This window comes from Centruroides sculpturatus, unplaced genomic scaffold (assembly GCF_000671375.1).
Source record: "Centruroides sculpturatus isolate CEXI.00-Female unplaced genomic scaffold, Cexi_2.0 scaffold33, whole genome shotgun sequence".
NCBI lineage: Eukaryota > Metazoa > Arthropoda > Arachnida > Scorpiones > Buthidae > Centruroides > Centruroides sculpturatus.
Window position 1 is genome coordinate 756,159 of NW_019384325.1, and position 26,653 is coordinate 782,811.

The 26,653-nt window shown below is 32.5% G+C and overlaps 3 protein-coding genes and 1 long non-coding RNA gene across 6 annotated transcripts in view; 3 read left to right on the forward strand and 1 right to left on the reverse strand.

Annotated features, from left to right (window-relative positions):
* Positions 1-6,508, forward strand: part of LOC111627150 (peroxisomal targeting signal 1 receptor-like) — a 54,606-nt gene extending 48,098 nt beyond the window's left edge. For all 3 annotated transcript variants that reach the window (XM_023370728.1, XM_023370722.1, XM_023370735.1), the window contains exons 12-16: positions 202-272; positions 366-566; positions 2,783-2,948; positions 4,668-4,825; positions 4,952-6,508. In XM_023370728.1, coding sequence (XP_023226496.1) covers positions 202-272; positions 366-566; positions 2,783-2,948; positions 4,668-4,825; positions 4,952-5,159 — 804 coding nt within the window. In that variant the 3' untranslated portion in view covers positions 5,160-6,508. The remainder of the gene's footprint in view (positions 1-201; positions 273-365; positions 567-2,782; positions 2,949-4,667; positions 4,826-4,951) is intronic.
* Positions 6,509-7,059: 551 nt separating this feature from the next.
* On the forward strand, positions 7,060-20,380 carry LOC111626862. The gene is made up of 6 exons (XM_023370387.1): positions 7,060-7,064; positions 9,203-9,291; positions 10,357-10,879; positions 18,242-18,488; positions 18,571-18,688; positions 19,754-20,380. Exons 1-6 carry the CDS (start codon positions 7,060-7,062, stop codon positions 20,278-20,280), a joined length of 1,509 nt encoding a protein of 502 aa, XP_023226155.1. The 3' UTR covers positions 20,281-20,380.
* On the reverse strand, positions 14,486-18,234 carry LOC111627225. Its single transcript, XR_002756980.1, has 3 exons — positions 17,833-18,234; positions 17,268-17,394; positions 14,486-14,694 (listed from the first exon to the last, which is right to left on the reverse strand). It is a non-coding gene; the product is annotated as an uncharacterized LOC111627225 (long non-coding RNA).
* Positions 20,381-25,763: 5,383 nt separating the features above from the next.
* LOC111627214 lies at positions 25,764-26,429 on the forward strand. The gene is made up of 2 exons (XM_023370788.1): positions 25,764-26,149; positions 26,232-26,429. Exons 1-2 carry the CDS (start codon positions 25,904-25,906, stop codon positions 26,415-26,417), a joined length of 432 nt encoding a protein of 143 aa, XP_023226556.1. The 5' UTR covers positions 25,764-25,903; the 3' UTR covers positions 26,418-26,429.
* The last annotated feature ends 224 nt before the right edge of the window (positions 26,430-26,653 follow it).

A 26,653-nucleotide genomic window follows, 5' to 3' on the forward strand; every position in this document is an offset into this window, starting at 1 on the left:
GCCCAAAAATTTGGATTTTAATTGTTTTTCTTCAAAAAATGAAAAAATTGGAAGTTGACTTACATTTGGGACAATGTTAATTTGTGTAAAATATTTTTTTAAAAAAAAGCAAGGTTTTTGATAAAATATAAATTAATTTTTTACAGGTTTAACATTTAGTTTAAAGATCATAATATAAATAATGATGATAATACTTTTTAGGCATGGCAATATTTAGGAACTACTCAAGCAGAAAATGAACAAGAACCTCAAGCAATCTCTGCTCTTAAACAGTAAGAAATAAACTTTATATTGTTTCTGAAAGTAGACTTAATTTTAAAACGTTAAAAGAATTTTATGCACAATAAACAGTTATTTTATTTTAGATGTTTGAAATTAAATCCGAGGAATCTGGTAGCACTGATGTCACTTGCTGCAAGTTACACGAATGAATCTCTACAGCAGCATGCCTGTGTTACGCTACAGGATTGGCTCAGATATAATCCTAAATATTCGCACTTGGTGCCTGAAAGTTCCGACTTGGGTTTGTCACTTAAAATGTTTGCCATGCCTTCGATGTTATCCAAGTAAGTAAAACACTGATTTAATGGATATTAAATGTTAGAAAACCTTGTACAGCAGCATTAAAAAAATCTTTAATAAACTAACATTTTCAATCATATTCAATAATCTTCCTCAGATTTATAAACCCTAAATCAAACAATTTTTATGTTTGTGTTCCTAAATTGTTCAATTTAGGGTTTGTAAACCTGAGATAGATCATTGAATACAATCAAAAACATTAGTTTATTAAAGTTTTTCTATGCTGGCATATGAGGTTTTCTGACATCAAATAAGTGAAATTTTATAATTACATAAAAATTTTACTAAAGACAAACTATTAATCTTTTCTTACAAACAAGTTTTGAATAAAAAAGTATATGGTTTGCAATAAATTTTAAGATTTTATCCAAGTTAATGCTTTAAGTCAATATTATAAAATTATTTCTTGTGTATAATTTGGCTCATAATGGCTTGTGCATTAAAATAGGGCAGTTACATGATTGACAAAATATTGATATAAATTTATCAGTAAGTTTACAAGAAAATCTGAAACTTTATGTCCAAATTATTACAAAAAAAGAATGTGGGGTTAAAGAATTTGTGTAATGTCGATTGCTTTTTTCTCTTCAGGATTTTTCAGAAGTTATTAATAGCATTGTAATTGTAGAGATCCCTAAGCCTATTAACCTCAATCTGGTTTGGATGCCATTCCAAGACCGTTGATCTGACATCCTCCCACTTCTTCAAAAGTTGTTTAATAGCAGATATCAGTATTAATCCTCTTTTTCAGAAGAAAACCTATCTTTCCAAGTTTCTTGGTGTTCTTCTGTCGTCTGATCAGTTTCAGGTTCCATTATGAGCTCTTCAATGTTCTTTACTTCTCAGATGTGATTTTTGTTACTTCTTTTAGCTGCTTGAGTCTTCTTGATTATACAGTATCTTTCTTAGATAAGATCGAACTGTAGCCTACTGTAGACCTGTTCAAGCCATACAGCCCAGCAACATCAGACATCTGCCCACTCACTACCTTTGCTATTATACTCTCACCTTTCGAAAAGAAGAACCGACACAAAACTTAACGAGTGCCCACCCAACAGTCTCACGAATACTATAAAAGAATTGTTTCTGTCAGAAAAATAGAAGGCTGGAATTACAAGGGAGAGTTTCAAAGTTTGGAGGAATACTATCCGATCAGTATATACCGGGTTGAGCATCGATGTTAACGTCTCCCACACTCCGAAAAGTTTTGAATTGTTGCCTGAATTCAAGGGAAGACCAATCAGTATTCATTATTTTACGTCGCTTCTTCTTGTGTTTGTCCGAACATAAAAATCTTTCACAAAAGTGTTCGTTAACAAATCACCCACTGTATTAATAATTTGCTTACCATTACCATATATTACTTTAGTACTTAATGTACTGGCAGTTATGGAGTATGTTGTTACTCAGTAGGCTTAAAGCCTGTGACTTTATAAGAAAAATGTATGCAGCCTACTGAATGCCTACAAAGTTCCCTTGCAACCCACAGCCCAAAAATGACATCACCTGTATAAATGATCAGTATGCTTCAATTATATTAAATATTCACTTTTTATATGTAGTAGAGATAAGAAAGTTAAGTATGTCAAATTTCCAAGAAAACTGATCTTTGTTTTTAAGGCATTTCTCATCAGATATACATAAGATTTTTTCAAATATGCATGCTCACAAGTTTTTGTGGTTACTTTTGGATAGCAAACAGAGAAGTTGTAATCCCCTGAAATTCACTTAGTATAAACAATTAAGCTGCTAACAACATGGGTTTGTGTTCAGCCAATTTTGGCTGCTTATATTTTCTGTAAATCAGGTTTAAGGCATTTTTGTCTAGCTTTCTCTCTGTACAAACTGGATTTTATAGCTTTCAGCAAGAATCGTGTACATTTTCTGATTGGTATTGTGAATGGTTTTAGTCATTTTTGCAAACATTTACACCAACCGAAACTGCTGAGGAAATAGACTCCTCTGCATCTCATTTGCAAGTGTGCAGACTGTTGTTACTCAAGTAGACTTGTTCATCTTGGTTCAAACTTTTTGAGCCCTGGCAATGTGTCTCAGCTTTCCTTTAGAGGTCTGCAATTATTTTACTTTTTTAAAGAGATCATACTTATGAGAAACAGATAAATTTTGATTTATATTATAATTTCAAAAGTTAAATAAAAATTTTATACAGTAATTTCTAAATAAATTTGTATTATTTCAGTGAAAAACATTCGGAAATATGTGAACTGTACATCAGAGCGGCCCGGATGTGTCCGAACGATCCAGATCCTGACGTGCAGTGTGGACTGGGCATTCTCTTCAACCTGACTGGCGAATACGATAAAGCCGTAGATTGCTTCAAAGCCGCTCTGCAAATAAGACCTGAAGTAAGCTGAACTTTTTAAATTCTATTTACGTTATAATTTTTGATAGTATAAAATAAAATATTAAAAACAACAGTGGGGAAAAAATTTTTTTAACGTTTTCTTTCAAAAAATCTAATGGTCGAGAGAGGTTGCACAGCACAGTCGCTGATCTTATCACAATATGGATTGAAATGCTCAGTGCAAATGGGTATAACAATGCAATTTAAACTATAAATAGACATGATAAAATATCAGTCTACCACTACAAGTTCTGATTTAATCGAGACCTTCATACTTACCACGATAGTTTAGATTAGGTAATCTTTATTCCTCCGCCTTCTTACTAATCTTACCTGCTTCCTGAAAATAGGTGAAATTAATCTTGGCTGAACTTACCATAATATAGTTGGTCGTACATGCCACCTGACAACAGTAATACTGCATTTGCACACAATCCACAACTCACTTAATCTTGATTTACCTACAATCTCAATTGCAACTGTTGCCAATCAAACTCCAAGCTGTTCACACAGACAGTCTGCTTGAGAAGAACCTGGCTATTACATGCGATGATAAAACTGACATAACTACTCGATAAATCACAAACACCAACAAACACAATGGAAGTTTTGGTTAGAAATAAATACTTTCTCTTGCCATGTATTTAATAATAGCCAGATCTCATCGTCTCTCCAGATGTCTTTTTTATTTCTCTGTTGATAGTTCGACATGTGTTCTGCAGCCATCTTGTTTCTTCTTGCATTTGTGGGATTGTGGGAACTCTCCTGTGATTGGATCTAGTTTCAAAAACTCTTGTGTCGACCATAATTGAACCTTGTTTCAGTCAAGATTGAAATGGTCGAGAGAGGTTGCACAGCACAGTCGCTGATCTTATCACAATATGGATTGAAATGCTCAGTGCAAATGGGTATAACAATGCAATTTAAACTATAATCAAAAAGAATATTTTTACAGGAAATGTAAATAATTTCATATTTGTTCTTAGTTAAGTAGTATACNTCGAGAGAGGTTGCACAGCACAGTCGCTGATCTTATCACAATATGGATTGAAATGCTCAGTGCAAATGGGTATAACAATGCAATTTAAACTATAATCAAAAAGAATATTTTTACAGGAAATGTAAATAATTTCATATTTGTTCTTAGTTAAGTAGTATACTGCATATGTATTTTTAATAAAAAGAATTTTTAAAGTTTTGTTTATAATATTTATCTGTTGTATCTGATACATTGATATCAAATTGTCAGAAGTCAATTATACAGATATCCATTAAAAATACTTGTGTGCTTGTATCTGTGTGAAACTAACTCTATTTCAGAGAAACTGTTACTTGAGATTAATGCAAATGAATAAAAAAGAAAATTTAATGGTTTTTTTTCTTTTGTTTGTTTCTTCTCACTAATCTCATTCATATATCCGATTCATGATATTTGTGACAAATATTCAAAATAAACTCAAGCAGTGAAAAGATGAGAATAAACTGTATATTAATAATCACTGATGCCATTATCATACTATATGTTTTGTTTTATATTGATTATCACAAACACTTCTGTTTACATGCACATAATTGAATACAAATCAAGTAATCCAAGCAATTTGTTTATTTAACCCCTATATTTGATTTTCAAATTTTTTTTTTTTTTTTGTATTATAAGATTCAGAAATATATCATTTATAATTTATATAAATATTTAAGGTTTTCCGTATTTTAACAGGACAGTCTTCTTTGGAATAAACTTGGTGCAACTCTTGCCAATAGTAATCGATCCGAAGAAGCTATTGAAGCGTATCACCATGCTTTAGAATTATCGCCTGGTTTTATACGTTCACGTTTCAATCTTGGAATTAGTTGTATTAATTTGGGTGCATACAAGTATGTCATATTTTTTTTGTGTATAACATTTAAGTCTTTTTTATAACTGACAATATTTTAAATATGAAATGATAATTCCCCAATTTTATAACTTTTATTTGACTGTATTATTTTCAAAATTTCCAGAGAAGCAGCCGAACACCTTCTGATCACCTTAAATTTACAGAATGCTGGCCGTGGTCCACAGGGTACAAAATCGCAGGCGGCAGTGTCGTATAACATTTGGTCAACACTGAGAATGGTCATGACGCTCCTGAAAAGACACGACCTGTATGAAGCAGTCGACTCTAAAGACTTAGAAATGCTCAACAAAGAATTTGGGATAGACAGTTGACTCCCCAATGATAAAGTAACTTGTGAATGTATTTATAATGTTTGAAGAGCTTATTCCAAATGGCTGTAAGTCAAAATACAAATATTGACGTCGAAATTATTTAAAATTCGACTTGAAATCTAGTCTCGGTTTCACAGTTTGATGAGTAAATCAAACTCGATTCGAAGTAATTGCAAACTATGCATAAATATACAATATTTATTAATTATAAACAGTTAAGTTGGCTATTTGAAACAATGAGTTCCAATATACAAAACTTATGCAATAAATAACAAAATATTCCATCCTAGTTTAATAATAAAAATAGTACTGGGTGAGAAAATTGATCCCTTTATTAATAATTGAGTGGCAGTCTGTTTTTAGAACAATGACAGACATACTGATTTATGCAAAAAAGGATAATTTTTAAAATTGCTTAATAAATTCTATTTAAATATTAAAAACATATCAAACAAATAAGAGAGAGAGAAAATTCAATTTATTTTAGCTTATTTATGCACAAAATTGATATTTTTATTTTGTTTTTATTTATAGGAAAGCAATGTTGGTTGAAAACTATCTCAAATTGATGATAAATTTTCCAGAACAAATGCATAAACTCAGCAAATAGCTTGAAAAGGAGTTAACAGAAATGATATTGACTCATCCGTGCATAAATTTTATTATTTTTATATTATGAAAATAATTCTGTCCATTAAAAACTGATTTTAAGGATTTATTTTAATGAGATTGTTAACTAAAGCACCGTTTGTGTGACTTTTCCATTCCTTAAAATCAGTTACGCATTAAAGAGGAGGAGGATGAAAATAAAAAACTTTTGATCCCTTATCATATTAAATGAAAGTTTTGATATTTGTATGCCTAAGAATGATTGATATTCGAAGCTGAATTATTAATAACGTCGAGAGATGATTTAAACTGATGCTTTTGATATATTTTAAATGACACAAAGCAATAAAGCTAAAATATAATTAATATCAATTGATATTTCACCGGACTGATAAAATTCAAATTGAAAAGAGCAGAATTGCTTGTTACAATAGAAAAATATGCTTAATTCAGTTTAATATCAATTTGTTTGCAATGACTATATTGCAGAAATTATTGTAGTAGTAAAATGTCAAAGGTTTAACACCTAGACAAAATAATAATAATTGGGACAGGTCTGATGATGATGGTAGATAAACTGTTTTGAAGCAGAGAAAATGCAGAAGTGAAGCTAGGATATTAATAACCAACAAAAAGGAAACAATTGTTCTAGCCTAGGGTAAGGTTACAGGAATTAGAAAGAGAGCCAGAGAGAGTCAAAGGTGATAAACATAAATTAATTGTTGTAAGGAAAAAAAAAACTGCCAACTTTTACCAGTCTGTTTTTAATGCCAATAAGAAATTGCCACTAAAGGCAACAATTATTAAAGTTAAAAATGATTCTGCCTACCTAAATTAATAAACTCCTTTAATCATTTATTCTTATTAAAACAAATCAATGATGTTTAGCTTAACCAACCCTACAGTTAATATATAAGACCTTCAAAAGGTCTTATACAAATCTGCATTATAATAATTTTGAATAATACAACATGGATACTCCTACCATTTTAAAAGATACAAATATAAATTTTAAAAATAATTGCTAATCACCAGTTTTATATATTACACTATGGCGAATGTTAAATTAACAATGTGACTAATTCTGATTTATGACGACCTTGATTGCAGTTTGGCTGTCAGAATAGATCCCATTAGGATGTCTGTCTGTTAAAATTTGTAGGAAACAAAAATATAATAATGATATATATAAATTCTGTTCTTATTACCTAGTAGAAGTTATATGGAAATTTATTAAGCAATCATAATAAATGCTTTAAAAAATTATCCTTTCTTCTGCTATAGTTAGGAAATGGTGTAAACATATTAATATCAGAATATAATTTTTAGAAACTGAATAATGAGCGTTAAAATTAAATTTTTTTTTATACATTTATTACATTATCTTTATTTCTAACAATTATTAGAGAAACATTTTAAATATACATATTGCATTTGTTATGTTACATTAAATAATATTTCTTATTAACTGTTATTTAATGAAGTTATTTCTATTTCTAAGTTGTAATATATTCTAAAAAATTTTAGATTAAATCTAGTATTAAGATGGTACCATAAGTTGATCAAAAGAGAAAGATCTATTAACAAAATAAGCATGTTACCATCACTTACATAAATTAATATATCTTTCTCTTTTTGTTAACCCCATGGAATTAATGCAAATAAGTTGTAATATATCTGGTTAGCAAAATCCAAATTACAGTAATCAAATGCGTGAGTTATTTAAGGGAATTTTTTATTACGGTAACAGTCCTGTGCTAATTTCTGTTCATTTGGCAATGCCAAATCTAAATCATTATAAAAAAGATTATCATATGCTAGTTTAAAATTATTTATACTATAAAAATGATCCAATCATAATTTTGTACAGAACTTTACTTGTGTTTAAATAAGCATCTTTAAAACTTCTTGATGTTGTCAACTGACACTTTCTACAATATGATTTTCGTATTCAAATTTTTTACAATTAAGATTTAAACTTGAAATATTTAATATTTTCCCTTCTATTGACAGTGAAATTAAAGAAAACATAAAAATGTCTTCTATAAAATGCTTTAGTATTACCAGACAAATGCTTTAGTATTAGAACTTATTAATGAAGAAGACAAGTGGACATTATAGATTTCAGTATTTTTGCATGGCAATTTCTAAAATTATCACAATTTTTACAAGTAATGCTAATATATCGATTGTTAAGAATTTGAAAGATTATCATACTAATTACAAACATAATTAAAACAAAAAATAATAATAATTTCTTTTGTCTATCAAATTGTTATACTAATATGAATTATTCATTTTTATTTATGTTTTGACTGTTTATAAATATTCTTTTTATAAATTATTATGTTTATAAATATGTTTAGTATGCTTATTATGTTTATAAATATAATAAACAGTCAGTAATTATAAATTACTGACTGTTTATAAATATTCAATAAACAACATAAATATAATAATCAGTGTACATATACAGTACTTCAATACGAATTTATATTTAAATTCATCCTCATTTAACATTATTCCAATCTCAGTTTATTTGAATATGCAATTTAGCAACTCTATAATTACACAAACGTTTACTATTGTAAATAAATTTTTAAGGTAAAAAGTCACTAAAGTATTACACAATTTAGGAAGAAAAGAGTTGCTAATGTTTTACATCTATGTTAGAATAACATAGAAATGTAAAATAGGCATAAAGAATATGCCATTTTAGAATTTTAAAATTCTATTTAAAAAATTAAACTTAATTCTTAGGCAAGCTTGCCTTTGTACAAGATTCTTCAATTTTTTTTCTATTCTTTACAATAAATATTAAAAAAAACAAAGACAAGTTCTAAAATAGTCCTCAAACTGTCACTGATTTAATGATTTTAAATTAGATGGAATTTATTTATAATTTGGTTCTAACTTTATAATGTTATTAACAAAAGAATTGGTGTATTAAATTTAATAAATTGTCATAAACATACGAAAATTATAATTTTAATTAAGAAACTTAACACAACATTAGCATGTTATTACTGTGCTGAGATTTTTTAATAACATTTTTGTTTCCTCCATTTTTTTTTATAGAAAATGAATTCTTCATTATAGAATCCTTCCTTTATACCAGTAGATTTTATTTTGTTTATAAATTTTAATCATTTTAAATCATGTAAACACTGACGTTTTGTAATTTGTACTAATAGACATTAAATGCGTTTTAACCTTGTCTAATAAATGCATAGCAATTCAAAATGTTTTATATCCTCATCTGAATATCATATAGCCTTTGTTGATTTGTCATATTTTCTTTATTATAATAAATTAAATACATTGTTTATCAAATTTTTTTATTATTCTGAGAAGATATTTACTAATGTTTTCTTTTATACACTTTCCAATGATGGTAGATTGTAATTTCCTCGTATTACACAACTATCATTTAGCATTACTATTTTCCNTGGAGAAGATATCAAAGATATTCCCACCAGTTATGTCATTAAAGGCCTCGAAGATTATGAATTTCCAGTCGTCGGTGAGTCGATTTTCTTTATTATATACAGTGGTACCTCAGGATACGAAATTAATCCGTTCCGAAACTGAGATCGTATCATGAAAATGTCGTAAGGTGGATCATCTTTTCCCATACGATTACATGTAAAACCAAATAATTCGTTCCAACGCGAAAAACATACTCAAATTAAAGCCAAGTAATACATTAAAAAAAATAACTGTAGTAAGAAAAACAAATGAAAAATGCGAACTAATTTAACGTCGTATGGTGAGTTTTTGTTCGTATCGTGGAGCAAAAATATGTTTGAATTTCATGTCGTATCCTGAAAATTTCGTATGCTGGGGCGTTCGTAACCTGAGGTACCACTGTATATATAATAAAGTTAAATTACGGTACAAATACACTATCGCCATTTTAATGCAGATACACACCTGAAAACAATTGTAACGGGATAATTTTGTTTGTTTTTAAACCGTAAGAATGTGAGGACGGTTCATTGGCGTTTATCGAATGAGTAATTTTATTCATTGGTAAACGAGAATTGTGTTTACATTCTGACTCGCCTTTCTAATTAGTTACAGACACTACTAACTACACATTTATGTTTACATTACAGTCATGTTATTTGGTTAATATGGAGGCAAAATTTCCTGTTGTTGTAAATCAAGGGGACGGGTGGAAAAACGGCATATCACATGTTAAGGAGGTATTCGATTCCATCCGTACCGGCAGTTTAATACGGGTGTAAGACCTGTGGGCACTCTTCCGAATAGTGAAACTTTCTTAAGAGGGACGGAGATGTACTGTACAGTACAAACCCAAATTTGTTTTATATTATTGTGAAACGACGAGGGGTGGTTTTTTTGTATCAATTAACATAAACACTGTAATAGTGTGGTGGAGATTACGGGATGATCTCAACCACACTAGTGTTTATATTAATCGATCCAAATCTGTTTTTACGCCTTCACCCTGCCCCCGGCGGTTGGAGTTTGGCTCCACCGAAGCGGCCATTTTTCTATTGTACACACAGGGTGGTAAAGTAGAACACGTTGTTTACACGATTTTTTTTGTTTCTCCCCGGAGGTACGTACGTGGACAGGAGAGTGGTACCGGGTTTCCGCTACCGGGTGCGTCTGAACCACAGCAAGACTCGGCTGTTCGGCGGAGAGGCATTGACTCTGAAATCCGTGGGAATGGGATATGGAAAACGTGTAGTGTTCGAAGACAAAAAGCCATTTTTGATCGATAACTACTTCTGGTCCGACACTCATTCGGACGGTTACGGATTTTCGTTGGTTGCCGTGGAGGAGGGCGACCGTTTCGACATCAGACAGACGGACAACGGGGCCAGCCTGGGCACCGTCCAAGTAGTCGACTGTCAAGGGGGACAGCGAGAAATTCGCATGAAAATTAACGAAGACGGTACTGTAGAGAAAACCGTCGAAGTGGAGTTCTGGGTTAACGTCGACTCTTCTCTGTGCAGCGATTCTTGTTACAGAGTTTTGGGAGAAGTTTTGTTAGTCAAGTCGAAGAAGTGTCCTTCCGCTAAAGTGGTAAGAGTTCGCTTGAACGATTTCGTCCTCAAGAACTGCTCTTTCTATCCCTTGTAAAAAAACAGTTCGGTTGATTTGTTCCTGTATACACGACACCCGTTCTGTTAAACATGTACTGTACAATAGATTTAATAAAGTGTGTTAAGTTCTGCAAATTTTTTTTCTCTCTCTCTCTCTCTCTCTCTCCTCGATCGGATTTATCTCCCGACGTCACACTAACGTTTTATCGATTGGTCTTCGCAAAAATGCACTTTTAAATTGATTTTTACACCGAAAATTGACGGCTTAAAAAGAAAATAATTCGGAATTCCTTTAGCTTTTCATTTAACGACTCGTTAAACGTTTTTTCTTTAAAATTTAACGTGTAAGTTGAAATCAATTCTTATTAAATAGGATTAAATTGTGNATATTTTCTTTATTATAATAAATTAAATACATTGTTTATCAAATTTTTTTATTATTCTGAGAAGATATTTACTAATGTTTTCTTTTATACACTTTCCAATGATGGTAGATTGTAATTTCCTCGTATTACACAACTATCATTTAGCATTACTATTTTCCTGTTTTGTTTTGGTCTTGATAGTTTATTTTATCCTTTCATTCAAGTTTATAGATTAGGAATGTTTAGAATAGTTTTGTGAACAGTTTTCAATGTACTGCAGACCAATGAATAAAGTGAGATTCGTTCTTCCTCTGGAAATGTGTTCTTGTCAAAATTAAACAGAGGAATGCATATTTAACAAATTATTCCTCTACGTATCCCTCTCTAGTATATTTAACACATTTTTAGTAGTGTTATAAAGCAATGCCTTTTAATAGAAATGGCTAAATGATCAGTATCATATATGCACCTGGTTGATTTATGCTTGAATTTTACATTAAGTTTGAATCAATTGCAATTGATTCAAATTAAAGTAATACATTTTTAATTGTGAGGGATGCTGACGTCATTGCTGTATTTTGCCACGTCACTGTAGATTTTACGATGACAACACAATGTCTTCATAGTTTTCTGTTTAAACGAGTATTATTCCTTTTGATTTCCAAATTAAAACGTGAAAGAAGAGGTTTTTTTTAATTGAATTTAATTGGAAGTTGATAATCTTTAAGATTTTATTTTATGATTACTTTTATCCTCCATTTACTTGTTTAAATAGGGCAAATAGTTTGTTGTATTTTATATTCTGTGTTTAATTTATGTTAAAAAAAAATGGTTAAAATGGTTTGAAAGTCATCTGATAGTTAATAATAATTGTAAAGTGTATTGTTTGAAGTTAGGTCTTTTTCCATGTTGATCATTTTTCATTATACTTTCTCATCTTTCTTATTTTCTAATTGTGTTCTTTGCCTTTTAGATATTAAAATGAACACTTAGGTAATAATTTTGATCAATAATTGATGTTTGAGGAAGTTAAATTACGGTATTTTTCAAGACTGTATTGTAATAATAGTAAATATTTTATGTTCTGCTACGAAGATGCTCTCTTTAAAGAAACATGTCGTTTTGTCATACAATTTTAATAACAGAGAATTTTTAAATATCTTAATAATTATCAAAAATATCCAGCAACGAGTTGCTTAACTTTCCCTGCCAAACTTTAAAATATTGTGTGTGGCACGCTCTGCTAAGAGATTTTATTTTAAAAACTTAATATTATTAATTATTATAAGATGGCAAACAGCTTAATTTTGGAGCAGAGACGAATTTTATTTTATTTTATTTTTTTAAATTATAAATACAAATAACAGGTAAAATCTTAATTCCTCCCCACTCCAGGTACGACACGCGATTCCTTTATCTCCCTCCACCTTCTCGACCTTTAACCACCAAAATTCAATAGCATCGATTCCTCTAATACACGACTTCCTTGCAAAAAGTTTAAAAATTTTCGACAAAAGGCACGCAAGTTATTGAGCTTCAAAGTGATCGAAAAAATCGTGCCTCTCCCTCGCACGTATAGAAATTACCCCCCGAATTTTTTTTTTTTTTCATTTTTCGACGTTTTAAGACCCTCCAGTCCGAAAATGTAAAAATCTTGAAAAGCCATTTTTTTTGACCGGTGGCCATACTTTCCTTGCCGAGTTATATTTTTTAATTAATGTAATTCTTCAAATAGGACTACTAACAATAGGAATAACACAAATTATATTGTAATATTCGAAATAATTAATTAATTGATTTTTTGGCCGTCGTCGGTATACCATACGGAGCCTTACATGAAACATTTTTTACTGTAAAATTCCTTAAGAAGCGCTGCATCACCGCACCACTACACAAAATTAATAAAGCCTATCGCATTCAAATATCTCAATTGTATTTATTTAAATGCAAAGTTTGCATTCGACGTCTTAAAATGCTATAGAATTTTTCGCATTAAATGGGATTTTTTATCGATTTTTTTTTACATTAGACAGCAACCGAACATCCTATAAATAGCGAGAGGGAGTAGAACATTTTGATCTTTGCTGTTATTATTTGTGAGAAATTCTGTAATTTATCTCGAACGTATTTAATTGTAATGATTTCTGGGGAGGGCAAAAACTGCAAAACGTTACACTCAGGCCAATAGAGAGGTTGCGGCCGAAGTTTTCATCTCTCAAACGTGAACGTCGAGGGCCGCTTACAAGATAGCGGCACTCGACGTTCGACGTTCACGTTTGAGAGATGAAAACTTCGGCCGCAACCTCTCTAATATCGGGCCTTGTATGTAAGTTGATCGATATCTTTTACGTATTGCTGTACAACTACAGTTGTACGTAAACGCCTTATACATCGAGAGAATGTTTTACTAGATTTATTTTCCGAAATATTATTACGAATTAGCTTTACGCGGATCCGAGAAAATCGAAATTTCGTGACGTGTTAAACGATTTTCGTTCGTAGGTCCCGACATTTTTTCGTGAAAGTCAAGTATGTCGTAAGCATTCAGCGCACGACCGTCAAATTACGTAATGCGCGTAATCGAAAGTTTAAGAAAGTGAAAATTCAAATTACAGTATTTGAAATTTCGACTTGATTTTTTTTTTTTTGTAGTCACGAAATTTCGATCTTCTCCTCCTACGTCAGAATTTTTATAACTTTTTAAGCCTTTTCTTAAATGATGATAATAGCAATAAATTGTTATAATTTTAATTAAGGGTTTAAAAAACTAAAAAAAAAATGCATAGTTTGTCGCTCCAATGAGTGTAAGTGGAATCGAATCGTTTATCGATTTTGCTTTGGTGACTTATGGCCTTGGACCAAGCCCTTCAATTAATTAATTAATTAATCAATCATTAAAGCTTTTTAAATGATCCACAATCTATAAAATAGTATTTAGATGAACAATTTACTACTAACCGACTATAAAAATCAGATTTAAATTAGCGTGCTTATTCGTGACAACGTTCGTTCTAGCCGCATTAGCATATTTATTTAAAAATTTAAAAAAAATCCGCCATTTTTATTTTTATGAGCCTTGTTGTTTAACGAATTTTAAGTAAATATGCTATGCAAAATTTAAGGAGGATAATTTTTAAGTAGAAATTTTAGACAGTAATTTTCGAGAAACGTTGTAGATCAGGCCAAGTGCCGCTACCTCTACAACGTTTCACGAGCTGTCGTGAGGGTAAAAAATGATTTTTTTAACAATAGATTTTAGTATTAGATGCCCTCAAATTGTGAAAAGAAAGAAGAAAAATCGATGCTGAAAATTTCTTTAACGACAATTCCTTTATTTATATACAAAGCGTGTGTAGACGAGACAACCGATACCATTGCGTGACGTGACGTCTGTTAACTATGACGTATTAATCTACTACACCTACCGCTGTTTGCACGGGTGTGTGTCGGTTTTATTTTTTTTATTTTTGCCTCCTTAAAATTCTGCAAATATAATTTTAATATATTAAAGCGTGGCACGGAATTCTTTTAACACATTTCTCGCAGCCGCGTTTAAAATATGGAAATCGTCAATTGAATCTACAAAATGCATAATAATAATAATAATAATAAAATATTCTCGATATACAACGTTTTAATATCTTACAAAATAACGAAAATTGTATACGGTTCTCTTAGTGAATTATTATAATTATGTAACTATAAAATTATTTATTGTTAGAGAAATTTTGAATACTTTATGGGTGAATATATAGATGATAAAATCGTATTAAGTGATGATAAAATTCAGATGATGATAGCCTGTAGGAGACTTTCTACGCTATCAAGAAGGGTTGTTACTTTTATTATTATTATTAACAATAACTTTATTGTTTCTAACGATTTAATTTATCTTCTTCTCCTTAAACAATTATCGTATATATATATATATTATATATTTCCCACTTCGTTCTTCAATAAATATAAATACAAGTTTATTCTAAAACGAAATTTTGATAATTATTGGATATTTGTTTGTTGTTGTACTTAACAGAGTATCATTCTCATTGCCTTCAAGTATACAGTACAATTAATTACTGGATTAAGTCGAAATCTTTGTTGATAAAATCAAAAAAAATGTAGGTGAATTGTATGCAGAAATTCTGTGATACTGTATATTTTTAGGTAATGATACCAACTTGTTTTATAATGCGAATGGTAAATTTGAATGATGATTTTTATCGAAACTTTGTATACTCATATTTACTCGATATATATATACATACATATATATATAAATATAAAAAGAAATGTTGTTTATTATTCAGTTTTTTTTTTTGCAGCTTCTGATTTATTTCAATATTCACGACACGCTTTATAAATCGAGGGGAAATGTGTAATTTCTGTGGTACCATACGTGATATACCGCATAAAATACAGCGAAACCTATCTAAGCGGGAAAAATTTCTTCGGAACCCAGCGATTTTCGGTGTTTAAAAAAAAAAAAAAAAAAAAAAAAAAAACCTGTTCGGAAGGGAACCTGCCAAACCGGAAAAATATTCGGTACGGTGTAGGTACGGTTTACACGGGTTTTACTGTATATATATATGTATTCAACAGTACCGCAACAACGATGGCTTGTCAATCAATCGATTTTTCTTAAGATAGTAAGTAATTTGTTCGATATTTTACAAAATGCGAAACTTTCCGATTAAATTAGCCGAAATTTTCTAATCTCGAAGGAAATTGGAAAAGATAAGAGAACGTAAAATAGAAAATAATTGTTGATAATCGTCTTTTCTTGCATTACATAAAGCTTAAAAGTATAGAGCGTGAAGGACAGAACTCGTATTTAGCCTCGTTTAAGCCTTTTACGTTGTTTGCCGACCCTTGTAAACGAGGAGATGGCGTATTGTCAGATAAAGAAATGAAATCAAAGTATTATCGGGAAGACCTTTCGCTTATTTATCTTTACAAACAAAGAAAAAAATATTTAATGACGTTAATTGAATGCTTAGAAAATTACGTGTTTGTAAATCCTTCGACCGTAATATACTCTATTTTTCGGGTTGACTTCACGCATTAATTACAATAACTCGTACATTATTTCCATACATTTACCTTTTCGTCTCGTCCATCAATAATAGTTCCTTCGAGACGGATCAATGTTCAATCAAAGTACATATCTTATCTGCGTTTTAAATTACACAAGACGAAATTATTGCATAAAGTAGGACTGATGTGACATTTACACCGTAACTTAATCAATATTAAATTATCGATTGTAGTTTTTCTCCTCGATCTTTATAAATGTTACAGGGGACGGGCCAACGTCAGTAAGAAAAATTTCTCATTCTCGGGTTTCGAGTGGACACACAAAACAAGATGTGTTTGTTGTGTACTGCACTCGTTTCTGCTTTTTATTTTTGTCGCGTGATATAAAATAAAAGTAACGCTGGTAGGAATAGTTTACTAGTTCAAAATTAGCTGGAAAGGAACAGTTTGATGGTTGAACCAGCAAACTGTTTCCTCCCACTATTGAACGTCCCCTATGCCCCATAAAGACGACGCCCAAGCATGAGAGAGACTATAATCCGCCATTATACAGAAGAAAAAAAAAATGTGAATAATTTACAAAACTTTCAATGATTATGCAAAAATATGTTATTTTACGCAATAAATTTTTTCTTATATAAAATATAATTTCCTTTAGTTTGAATAAAATATAATTATGTAACACATTTCTGCAAGAGAATAAATTATTGTATAATAATTACGCCCTCGATTGCCATTACCCCCTTTTTTTTCTGTATCGTAAAACAGTTCGTAACACCGACCTTAACAATAAATCGGGATTTCAAGGCCAAACTTACAGTAGATAATGAAGTGTGAAAAAAACCGACGTGGTTATTGCTTATCTTTGATATTTCTCGATTGTACAATCTCGACAACTAAATTCTTTATCGATTATGCAAAAAGAAAAATAAACATTAGCAATCAGAGGACCGCTCCTATCTTAGTTAGATAGACCAGAGCGGTCATATGATTACCATAATCATTATGAATTTAGGACTCACCGAAAGCATTTATGATAAATCCAATATTGTTGAAACGTATACAAAATGTGGAAATCGAGGAATTGCCACACACTTTCCAAAATTCTTGCGTTTAAAGGTCGAAAGGTCATACTTAAAGTGTCTATCCCTAATTAAAAATAAATAAATTAATAATAATAGAGAAATTATATATATATATAAAAGTGGAAATTATTAAATTTAGCTGGTAATTTTTATATATTTATGTTTAATGTAAAATGGCCTTATTAACCCTGAAGATTATTATAAATTAATAATTATTTTACTATAATATTATAATTCTTTAATTAATATACCAGTAAAAATAATTATATAAATGAATCAAATATGGGGCATAATTTCGGCTAACGATCCAATTTATTTATTTATTTTTATTTTTTTTACTCCATTAACGAGTACTAAAAAAAATGTAATTCGATATTTTTCAAAATGGCGGCGATTAATTAATTAACGCGCGACATACATTAATTGCATAATAATTAATGGAAATTTGTAAATAATATAAACTAATTACGCAACGGATATTTAGCTTATTTAATAAACTAACCATTAACGAAACAGAAAAAGATAAAGTATGTGGAAGAAAACACAAGAAAAAAATAACAATAATAAAAAATTTTGACACGGAGCAAAATACGCATCCATTATTAATAAAATTATAATATTTCTTCTGCGTTTCCGTCGATAATCACGTGATTCGTCGTTTGGCGCCGCGCGATTGGCCATTCCAGCCCACGTGACCGGCCGTGCATGTGAACAGTGCGTGTACCTCCGACCAATAAAAGGCGACGAGCCAGACGATATAAAAACCTGCCGCTAGAGGCGTTCCGTCTTTCTACGTTTTACCGAGAGAAGAGTGGTCGTCCAAATCCGTGCGAAAAAAAAAAGAAACTATATTTATATATAATTAAATAGGAGAGAGAAAAAATAACTCAAATAAATCAAGATAAATATTGAATGGATCTTAGCATCGACAGTTCTCTGGTGGTGGAAAACGCTGGAACGAGCCAATGGCTGGACGGTTTCTGTCAGTCTAACCGTAATTCCGTCGACGGTAAATGGCAAGAGTTAGAAGAGTATTGGGGAGCCGAAAAATATCGTCTGCAGTTAGAATTACAACTCCAAACACTTTCTAGCAGCCTCGAGCACCAATTACTCTTCGAAGATTACCTGAAACAACCCTCCGAAGTTCAAGAAGATCAGGTGAGAAGAATGGCGCCTCACGCCAGACAGGTGGCGCCCTGGTCGACTTCCGTGTAAATAAAATGTTTTGTTTATATTGTAGGAAAACAATTACATCCACCTCACCGATAGTTCTTACGTCGTTCGTGGAGAAGATATCAAAGATATTCCCACCAGTTATGTCATTAAAGGCCTCGAAGATTATGAATTTCCAGTCGTCGGTGAGTCGATTTTCTTTATTATATACAGTGGTACCTCAGGATACGAAATTAATCCGTTCCGAAACTGAGATCGTATCATGAAAATGTCGTAAGGTGGATCATCTTTTCCCATACGATTACATGTAAAACCAAATAATTCGTTCCAACGCGAAAAACATACTCAAATTAAAGCCAAGTAATACATTAAAAAAAATAACTGTAGTAAGAAAAACAAATGAAAAATGCGAACTAATTTAACGTCGTATGGTGAGTTTTTGTTCGTATCGTGGAGCAAAAATATGTTTGAATTTCATGTCGTATCCTGAAAATTTCGTATGCTGGGGCGTTCGTAACCTGAGGTACCACTGTATATATAATAAAGTTAAATTACGGTACAAATACACTATCGCCATTTTAATGCAGATACACACCTGAAAACAATTGTAACGGGATAATTTTGTTTGTTTTTAAACCGTAAGAATGTGAGGACGGTTCATTGGCGTTTATCGAATGAGTAATTTTATTCATTGGTAAACGAGAATTGTGTTTACATTCTGACTCGCCTTTCTAATTAGTTACAGACACTACTAACTACACATTTATGTTTACATTACAGTCATGTTATTTGGTTAATATGGAGGCAAAATTTCCTGTTGTTGTAAATCAAGGGGACGGGTGGAAAAACGGCATATCACATGTTAAGGAGGTATTCGATTCCATCCGTACCGGCAGTTTAATACGGGTGTAAGACCTGTGGGCACTCTTCCGAATAGTGAAACTTTCTTAAGAGGGACGGAGATGTACTGTACAGTACAAACCCAAATTTGTTTTATATTATTGTGAAACGACGAGGGGTGGTTTTTTTGTATCAATTAACATAAACACTGTAATAGTGTGGTGGAGATTACGGGATGATCTCAATCACACTAGTGTTTATATTAATCGATCCAAATCTGTTTTTACGCCTTCACCCTGCCCCCGGCGGTTGGAGTTTGGCTCCACCGAAGCGGCCATTTTTCTATTGTACACACAGGGTGGTAAAGTAGAACACGTTGTTTACACGATTTTTTTTGTTTCTCCCCGGAGGTACGTACGTGGACAGGAGAGTGGTACCGGGTTTCCGCTACCGGGTGCGTCTGAACCACAGCAAGACTCGGCTGTTCGGCGGAGAGGCATTGACTCTGAAATCCGTGGGAATGGGATATGGAAAACGTGTAGTGTTCGAAGACAAAAAGCCATTTTTGATCGATAACTACTTCTGGTCCGACACTCATTCGGACGGTTACGGATTTTCGTTGGTTGCCGTGGAGGAGGGCGACCGTTTCGACATCAGACAGACGGACAACGGGGCCAGCCTGGGCACCGTCCAAGTAGTCGACTGTCAAGGGGGACAGCGAGAAATTCGCATGAAAATTAACGAAGACGGGACTGTAGAGAAAACCGTCGAAGTGGAGTTCTGGGTTAACGTCGACTCTTCTCTGTGCAGCGATTCTTGTTACAGAGTTTTGGGAGAAGTTTTGTTAGTCAAGTCGAAGAAGTGTCCTTCCGCTAAAGTGGTAAGAGTTTGCTTGAACGATTTCGTCCTCAAGAACTGCTCTTTCTATCCCTTGTAAAAAAACAGTTCGGTTGATTTGTTCCTGTATACACGACACCCGTTCTGTTAAACATGTACTGTACAATAGAATTAATAAAGTGTCCGTTAAGTTCTGCAAATTTTCTCTCTCTCTCCTCGATCGGATTTATCTCCCGACGTCACACTAACGTTTTATCGATTGGTCTTCGCAAAAATGCACTTTTAAATTGATTTTTACACCGAAAATTGACGGCTTAAAAAGAAAATAATTCGGAATTCCTTTAGCTTTTCATTTAACGACTCGTTAAACGTTTTTTTCTTTAAAATTTAACGTGTAAGTTGAAGTCAATTCTTATTAAATAGGATTAAATTATGGCGAAAACTAAAAGGAGAGTAAATATTAATCGAAAGTTAACGAGTCAAATATCAGGTATTTATAAATAATTTCATTAATGTTTATTATTATTACGGTATATGTTTGAAGAGTTCGACAAATTCTATAACCGCTAGCAATTTTAGTTTTCTAGATTTATAATTTTTATTTAAATTGTTATTAATTAGATATAAATTGTAATACAGTAACGTCGATTCAGAAATATACCAAACCGTGATTGTACATTTTAATTTTTCCTTGTTAAATTAAAAAATAAAAACTAAAATTGTAAAAACAATCAAATTTCAGAAGGAAATAATTACAAAAAAAATTGTCGGTTAATAAAATTCAAACGCCGGAAATCAATCATCGTAGTATATAACTACAGTAAATATAAATAACACAGTAACTATTCAATAATATCGGTAGAGACTTTTACGCCGGACCACATGACGTGTCAAACAAAAGTCAATGGCTGCACTGGACACAGTCAATAGTTGTAACCGAGCAAAGGTGTTACGTAATTTCATCTGTTGAATGACGAGTGACGTATACGTTGGAACGGGAAGTAGCATTCATCGATCAGTTGCAGCTAGCGATGGAAGAAGCTACCAAACGTGACGTCAAAACACCAAACATGTTCCGAAACAAACTAATGTAGAAGGCTAGAAAAATACTCAACGACTCCGGAACCGTCGAGTTTTCTGAACGCAACCATTATAACTTGTTTGAATAATCTTCCACCTATCATAAATTCCAAACAAAAATGGGTACTGTTGTAGCCCACATTGAAAAAGTCGAACATCGATCCTTATCTCTATTTCCTTCCTCTCTTCCGAGAACGTATACCAATTTCGCAAGACCTCATACTACTACAGTGTTCGATCGATCTTGATGAACAATAGAGAATGATCGAATGGTTTCTTAACGTTTCTGCTATGGATTAGAGTCACCACTTCGAGTTTGATCCACACTTAAGGATTTTCAAGGCTCGCCTCCTGGTTCGGGTTTGTGAAATTATATTTCACGATTTAAAAATTATTCGAATTTCCGATATTACAAGCTCCATTTGTGGATAATTTCGACGTTTCCAGGTAGAAACAGTGACACAAACGGATTCTGCCGAATATCGAAAGTTCACAATCGCGCTTTCGGTACTCGAACTCGTTTTTTTACATGTAGCCTATTGCCCCTTGTTGGTAGACTTGTCGTGGCACTATGATGTAAATCGACAGAAGTTATACTTCTCTCTCTCTCTTTTCTTTCCACAATCCTTTGCGTTCTTCGAGGTGGAGACCGAAGAAACAGCAGAATTATCGAAGTTTGAACGCTTATAAGAAGAGAATTATAGTGTATTTTCATAAGTCGTGTATTCGACAAACACACAACTTACTCAAAAAAAAAATATGGATCTCGATTTCTTTGGGAAAAAATTCACTGGAAATATGGAGTGCGTTTTTGAAAGATCTTATACAAATAAACATTCTTAAAATTAATGAAAAATATTGTATTTATAACCAATTTTCCGTAATACCAAACAGACTGCACATAACATAAATACTTAGTTAATTTATTAACATGAAAAATGGCATCTTCAAGCTATCATAGTGCTAATCAAACTCTCTAAAATCATATACTGAAACCCTAAATGTAACAAAAACACTTGAGTTCCTAAGGAAATCATTTAAATTATTGTATGGTAGCTTAGTTTTCGTTTCATTAATCGGTGGATTTATATCAAAATTCCTGCATGTAATAATAATACAGAAATGTATTTGTGTGTGTGTTATACCAAGAAATTACAAGAAAAGCTTGCTAATGTATGGTTTCGAGCTCCACGAACGTCATCTCCTTAGTTACGCCGCTAACATTCGAATGCAATTTATTTGACTATTTAGATTCCGATTATCACAACATACGCATTCGGAAATGATGAAAATAATGTTAATGGATAAATAACGTTACGTCAATATGTGAACATAGTAAATGAAATTAATCTGACGACAGCCGTGTGTTACAATGGTATCGTTAACATAGCAGTGTTACGTTGTGTCACTTACAGAATTTTGGCTTTGGTTAGGCGATTTTGCTGCGAAACGTTGGCTGATTTTAACGTCACGAAACCTGTGCCACCTACGATACCAGCGAATGGGACATTAATCGTCTCCTCTGAGGACACCCTTGACGGGGGAAATTATTTCGAGGTAAGAATATTTTTATAATAATAATACGGATATGTAGATAAAGTTTATGGTTATTTTTTGTATAAATACCAGTCATAAAACTATATCTCGGCACGTGTTTAAGTTCTTTTGGGAGGAGTATAGCAAATGTGTCTCCTTAAACCACCTACGCTAACTAAAGCTACTTTATTGTAAAGATAAATCAATAAATAAATAATTTAGAAGGACGTAGTCGTTAACGGAGGAAGCGATTTTCGTTTGAAGAATGCTGTATGACGTGCTGGTCGCCGTGTTCGCCTCCCATTATCAATGCCGAACCCCCTCGTTACGTATTTAGTCACAAAGTTTTCGTATTGTTCAATTATGAATCCGTAAATAAAGCATACAAGATTATACATGCAGTACAGTATACAATTTGTGTGCATACAAGATCCGAAAGAGAGGAAATACGTTCCAGTCAGTTATATAGTAATAGAAAAATTGAAAAATATATGGCGATTTCGTGAAATATTTATAATTAAATGACCCGTTTCTGTTGTACAGATTCACTCTTTCAATATTAAAAATCCAGCAACGAGTTGAGTAACTTTCCCGGCAATAAAGTTAAAATTGTACGTGGCGCCATCTGTTACAGAAAGTTTTGAATTAGTAATAGAAGATTTTATTTAATTTTTTTGCCATTTTTATAATAATTTCGAGCTAGAGACGAGTTTTATATTATAAAAAAGAAACTTCTAAATGCTAATAAAGAGTAAAATTTCATTTAAGTCCGATACCACGCAGTGGCGTAGCGAGGGAGGGCAAGGGGTGGGTGTATCATGCACCGGGCGCCACTCGCAGAGGGGCACCCAAAAGGTCTCAAGACAAACTATATGTGTTTCTGGGGGCGCCAGTTATGTTCGCTACACCACCTGATACCACGATCCCTTCTCTCACTAACCCCTCGACCTTTAATCACCAAAATATAATAGCATCAATGCCTCTAAATATACAAAAACTCCCAACAAAATTTCAGAAATTTTCGACGAGACACGAGAGTTAAGTTTCAAAGTAGGTGAGAAAAATCCCCATACACTAACATCCATACAGGAAAAAAAAACCCAAATTTTTTTGCTTACTCGATGTTTCAAGTCTTCCCCGGAGTCTAAAATGTAGAACATCCTGGGGTAGGGGTCATTTCTGACCGATTGCCATACTTTCCCCTCTGTTATATACAACAGCAAGGGAAGTATGATGTGTTTTGACCCATCAAAAATAATTTAATTGTGTAAATTATTGACGATTTACTAGAAATTTAACCGTAATAAGGGAATTTAGTGTAACAAACACTACCGCTTGTGAACATACAAAAAAAAATAATAATAATGAATTAATTCTAGATTATTTGCTAATAATTCTGTATTTCGTAACTAGATAACCTATAAAATTTCGATATAACTTATCAACGAAATAGGGCATAATACTCTTTAATTCTAGAAAAACAGTACTCTGGACTGTGATTAATCGACACTGCAAATGTTAGGTTTATTATTCACAATTCACTTACTACAAAGCGATAGTAACACAATGTATGTAGGGAAATGACGAAATGTTATCTATATCTCTTAGTATCTATCAAACAATGGAAAAGAGACTACTACTTAAGCAAATAACAAGGGTATGGCGTCGATAAATTAAAGAAGTTTTAGTTGTTAGAGGGAACTCGATTAGTTTTAGGGGAATTTCGGGTCTGTTTAGGGGTTTTCGTGACGGGAGATTGGCAACATTGTAGAGTCGAGATCGTCATTGATAGTTTAACCGTACAAAATAATAATGACGCCGATCTTCTCTAATAAATCCCGTGTCTGCGTCTCGCAGTTTTTGGAATAATTCGAGTATATTTTCGTAAATTTATATCGGTTTGACGTCATTTTCTCATTGTAAAACTGAAGCGATGACGTCGAATTGCCACAACATCCCGATTCAGTTTTATTGTGTGTGGGGAAGATGCTCCTAAACTTCGAATGTGTGAAATGTGGTTTAAAAACATTTTAAACCACATTTTAAAAACATTTTAAACCAACAACATAACCGGAAAATTTTAAACTAAAGAATACAAAATGTAGGGGGGCGCCCAAAACTTGTGAATGAAAAAAAATTACAGGAAATTGTTGTTAAAAACGTATCGCTGTATATTAAATTTTAATTCTAGAGCCTTCGCCCGACCATCTTAAATAGCTTTACTTTAATGTCCGTTCCACCCGCGAGTTTCCAACAGAGCAATGGCGGATCACCTTCAGTAGCAAAGATATGGAACTGCTGTCTTTCATGGAACAGAATCGAGCCTTTCGCATTTCTCAACTCTTCCCGCGAAGTCCTGTATAAATTTCAAAAGGGATGGACGGGTTTTAATCCTAGTTTCTTAATTTTGTAAAAAACAAAAGAATACTTCACAGAAATGTCAATCGAACAATATTACTTTCTATATATTGAATCTACCTTAAAAATTCCCGGCTTTATTCGGGAGAGTGTGCATCTACTTCATGTACATNACTCCATTAACGAGTACTAAAAAAAATGTAATTCGATATTTTTCAAAATGGCGGCGATTAATTAATTAACGCGCGACATACATTAATTGCATAATAATTAATCGAAATTTGTAAATAATATAAACTAATTACGCAACGGATATTTAGCTTATTTAATAAACTAACCATTAATGAAACAGAAAAAGATAAAGTATGTGGAAGAAAACACAAGCAAAAAATAATAATAATAAAAAAAATTTGACACGGAGCAAAATACGCATCCATTATTAATAAAATTATAATATTTCTTCTGCGTTTCCGTCGATAATCACGTGATTCGTCGTTTGGCGCCGCGCGATTGGCCATTCCAGCCCACGTGACCGGCCGTGCATGTGAACAGTGCGTGTACCTCCGACCAATAAAAGGCGACGAGCCAGACGATATAAAAACCTGCCGCTAGAGGCGTTCCGTCTTTCTACGTTTTACCGAGAGAAGAGTGGTCGTCCAAATCCGTGCGAAAAAAAAAAGAAACTATATTTATATATAATTAAATAGGAGAGAGAAAAAATAACTCAAATAAATCAAGATAAATATTGAATGGATCTTAGCATCGACAGTTCTCTGGTGGTGGAAAACGCTGGAACGAGCCAATGGCTGGACGGTTTCTGTCAGTCTAACCGTAATTCCGTCGACGGTAAATGGCAAGAGTTAGAAGAGTATTGGGGAGCCGAAAAATATCGTCTGCAGTTAGAATTACAACTCCAAACACTTTCTAGCAGCCTCGAGCACCAATTACTCTTCGAAGATTACCTGAAACAACCCTCCGAAGTTCAAGAAGATCAGGTGAGAAGAATGGCGCCTCACGCCAGACAGGTGGCGCCCTGGTCGACTTCCGTGTAAATAAAATGTTTTGTTTATATTGTAGGAAAACAATTACATCCACCTCACCGATAGTTCTTACGTCGTTCGTGGAGAAGATATCAAAGATATTCCCACCAGTTATGTCATTAAAGGCCTCGAAGATTATGAATTTCCAGTCGTCGGTGAGTCGATTTTCTTTATTATATACAGTGGTACCTCAGGATACGAAATTAATCCGTTCCGAAACTGAGATCGTATCATGAAAATGTCGTNAAAAATACAATTAGTATTATTTTATGCTTAATAAACAGAAAACTCCCAGTGTTCAGCCCATTCGGGAGAGATGCAAACCCATGACCAAACTCCCAGTGTTCAGGGAACAGAACTGCTTGGTTCTACTGGTGAGCCTAAAGGAAAGAGTAATCAAGAAGTTTACTGAGAACAACTATATTTATAGAAATTGTTTTCTTATTACCTACAAAGTAT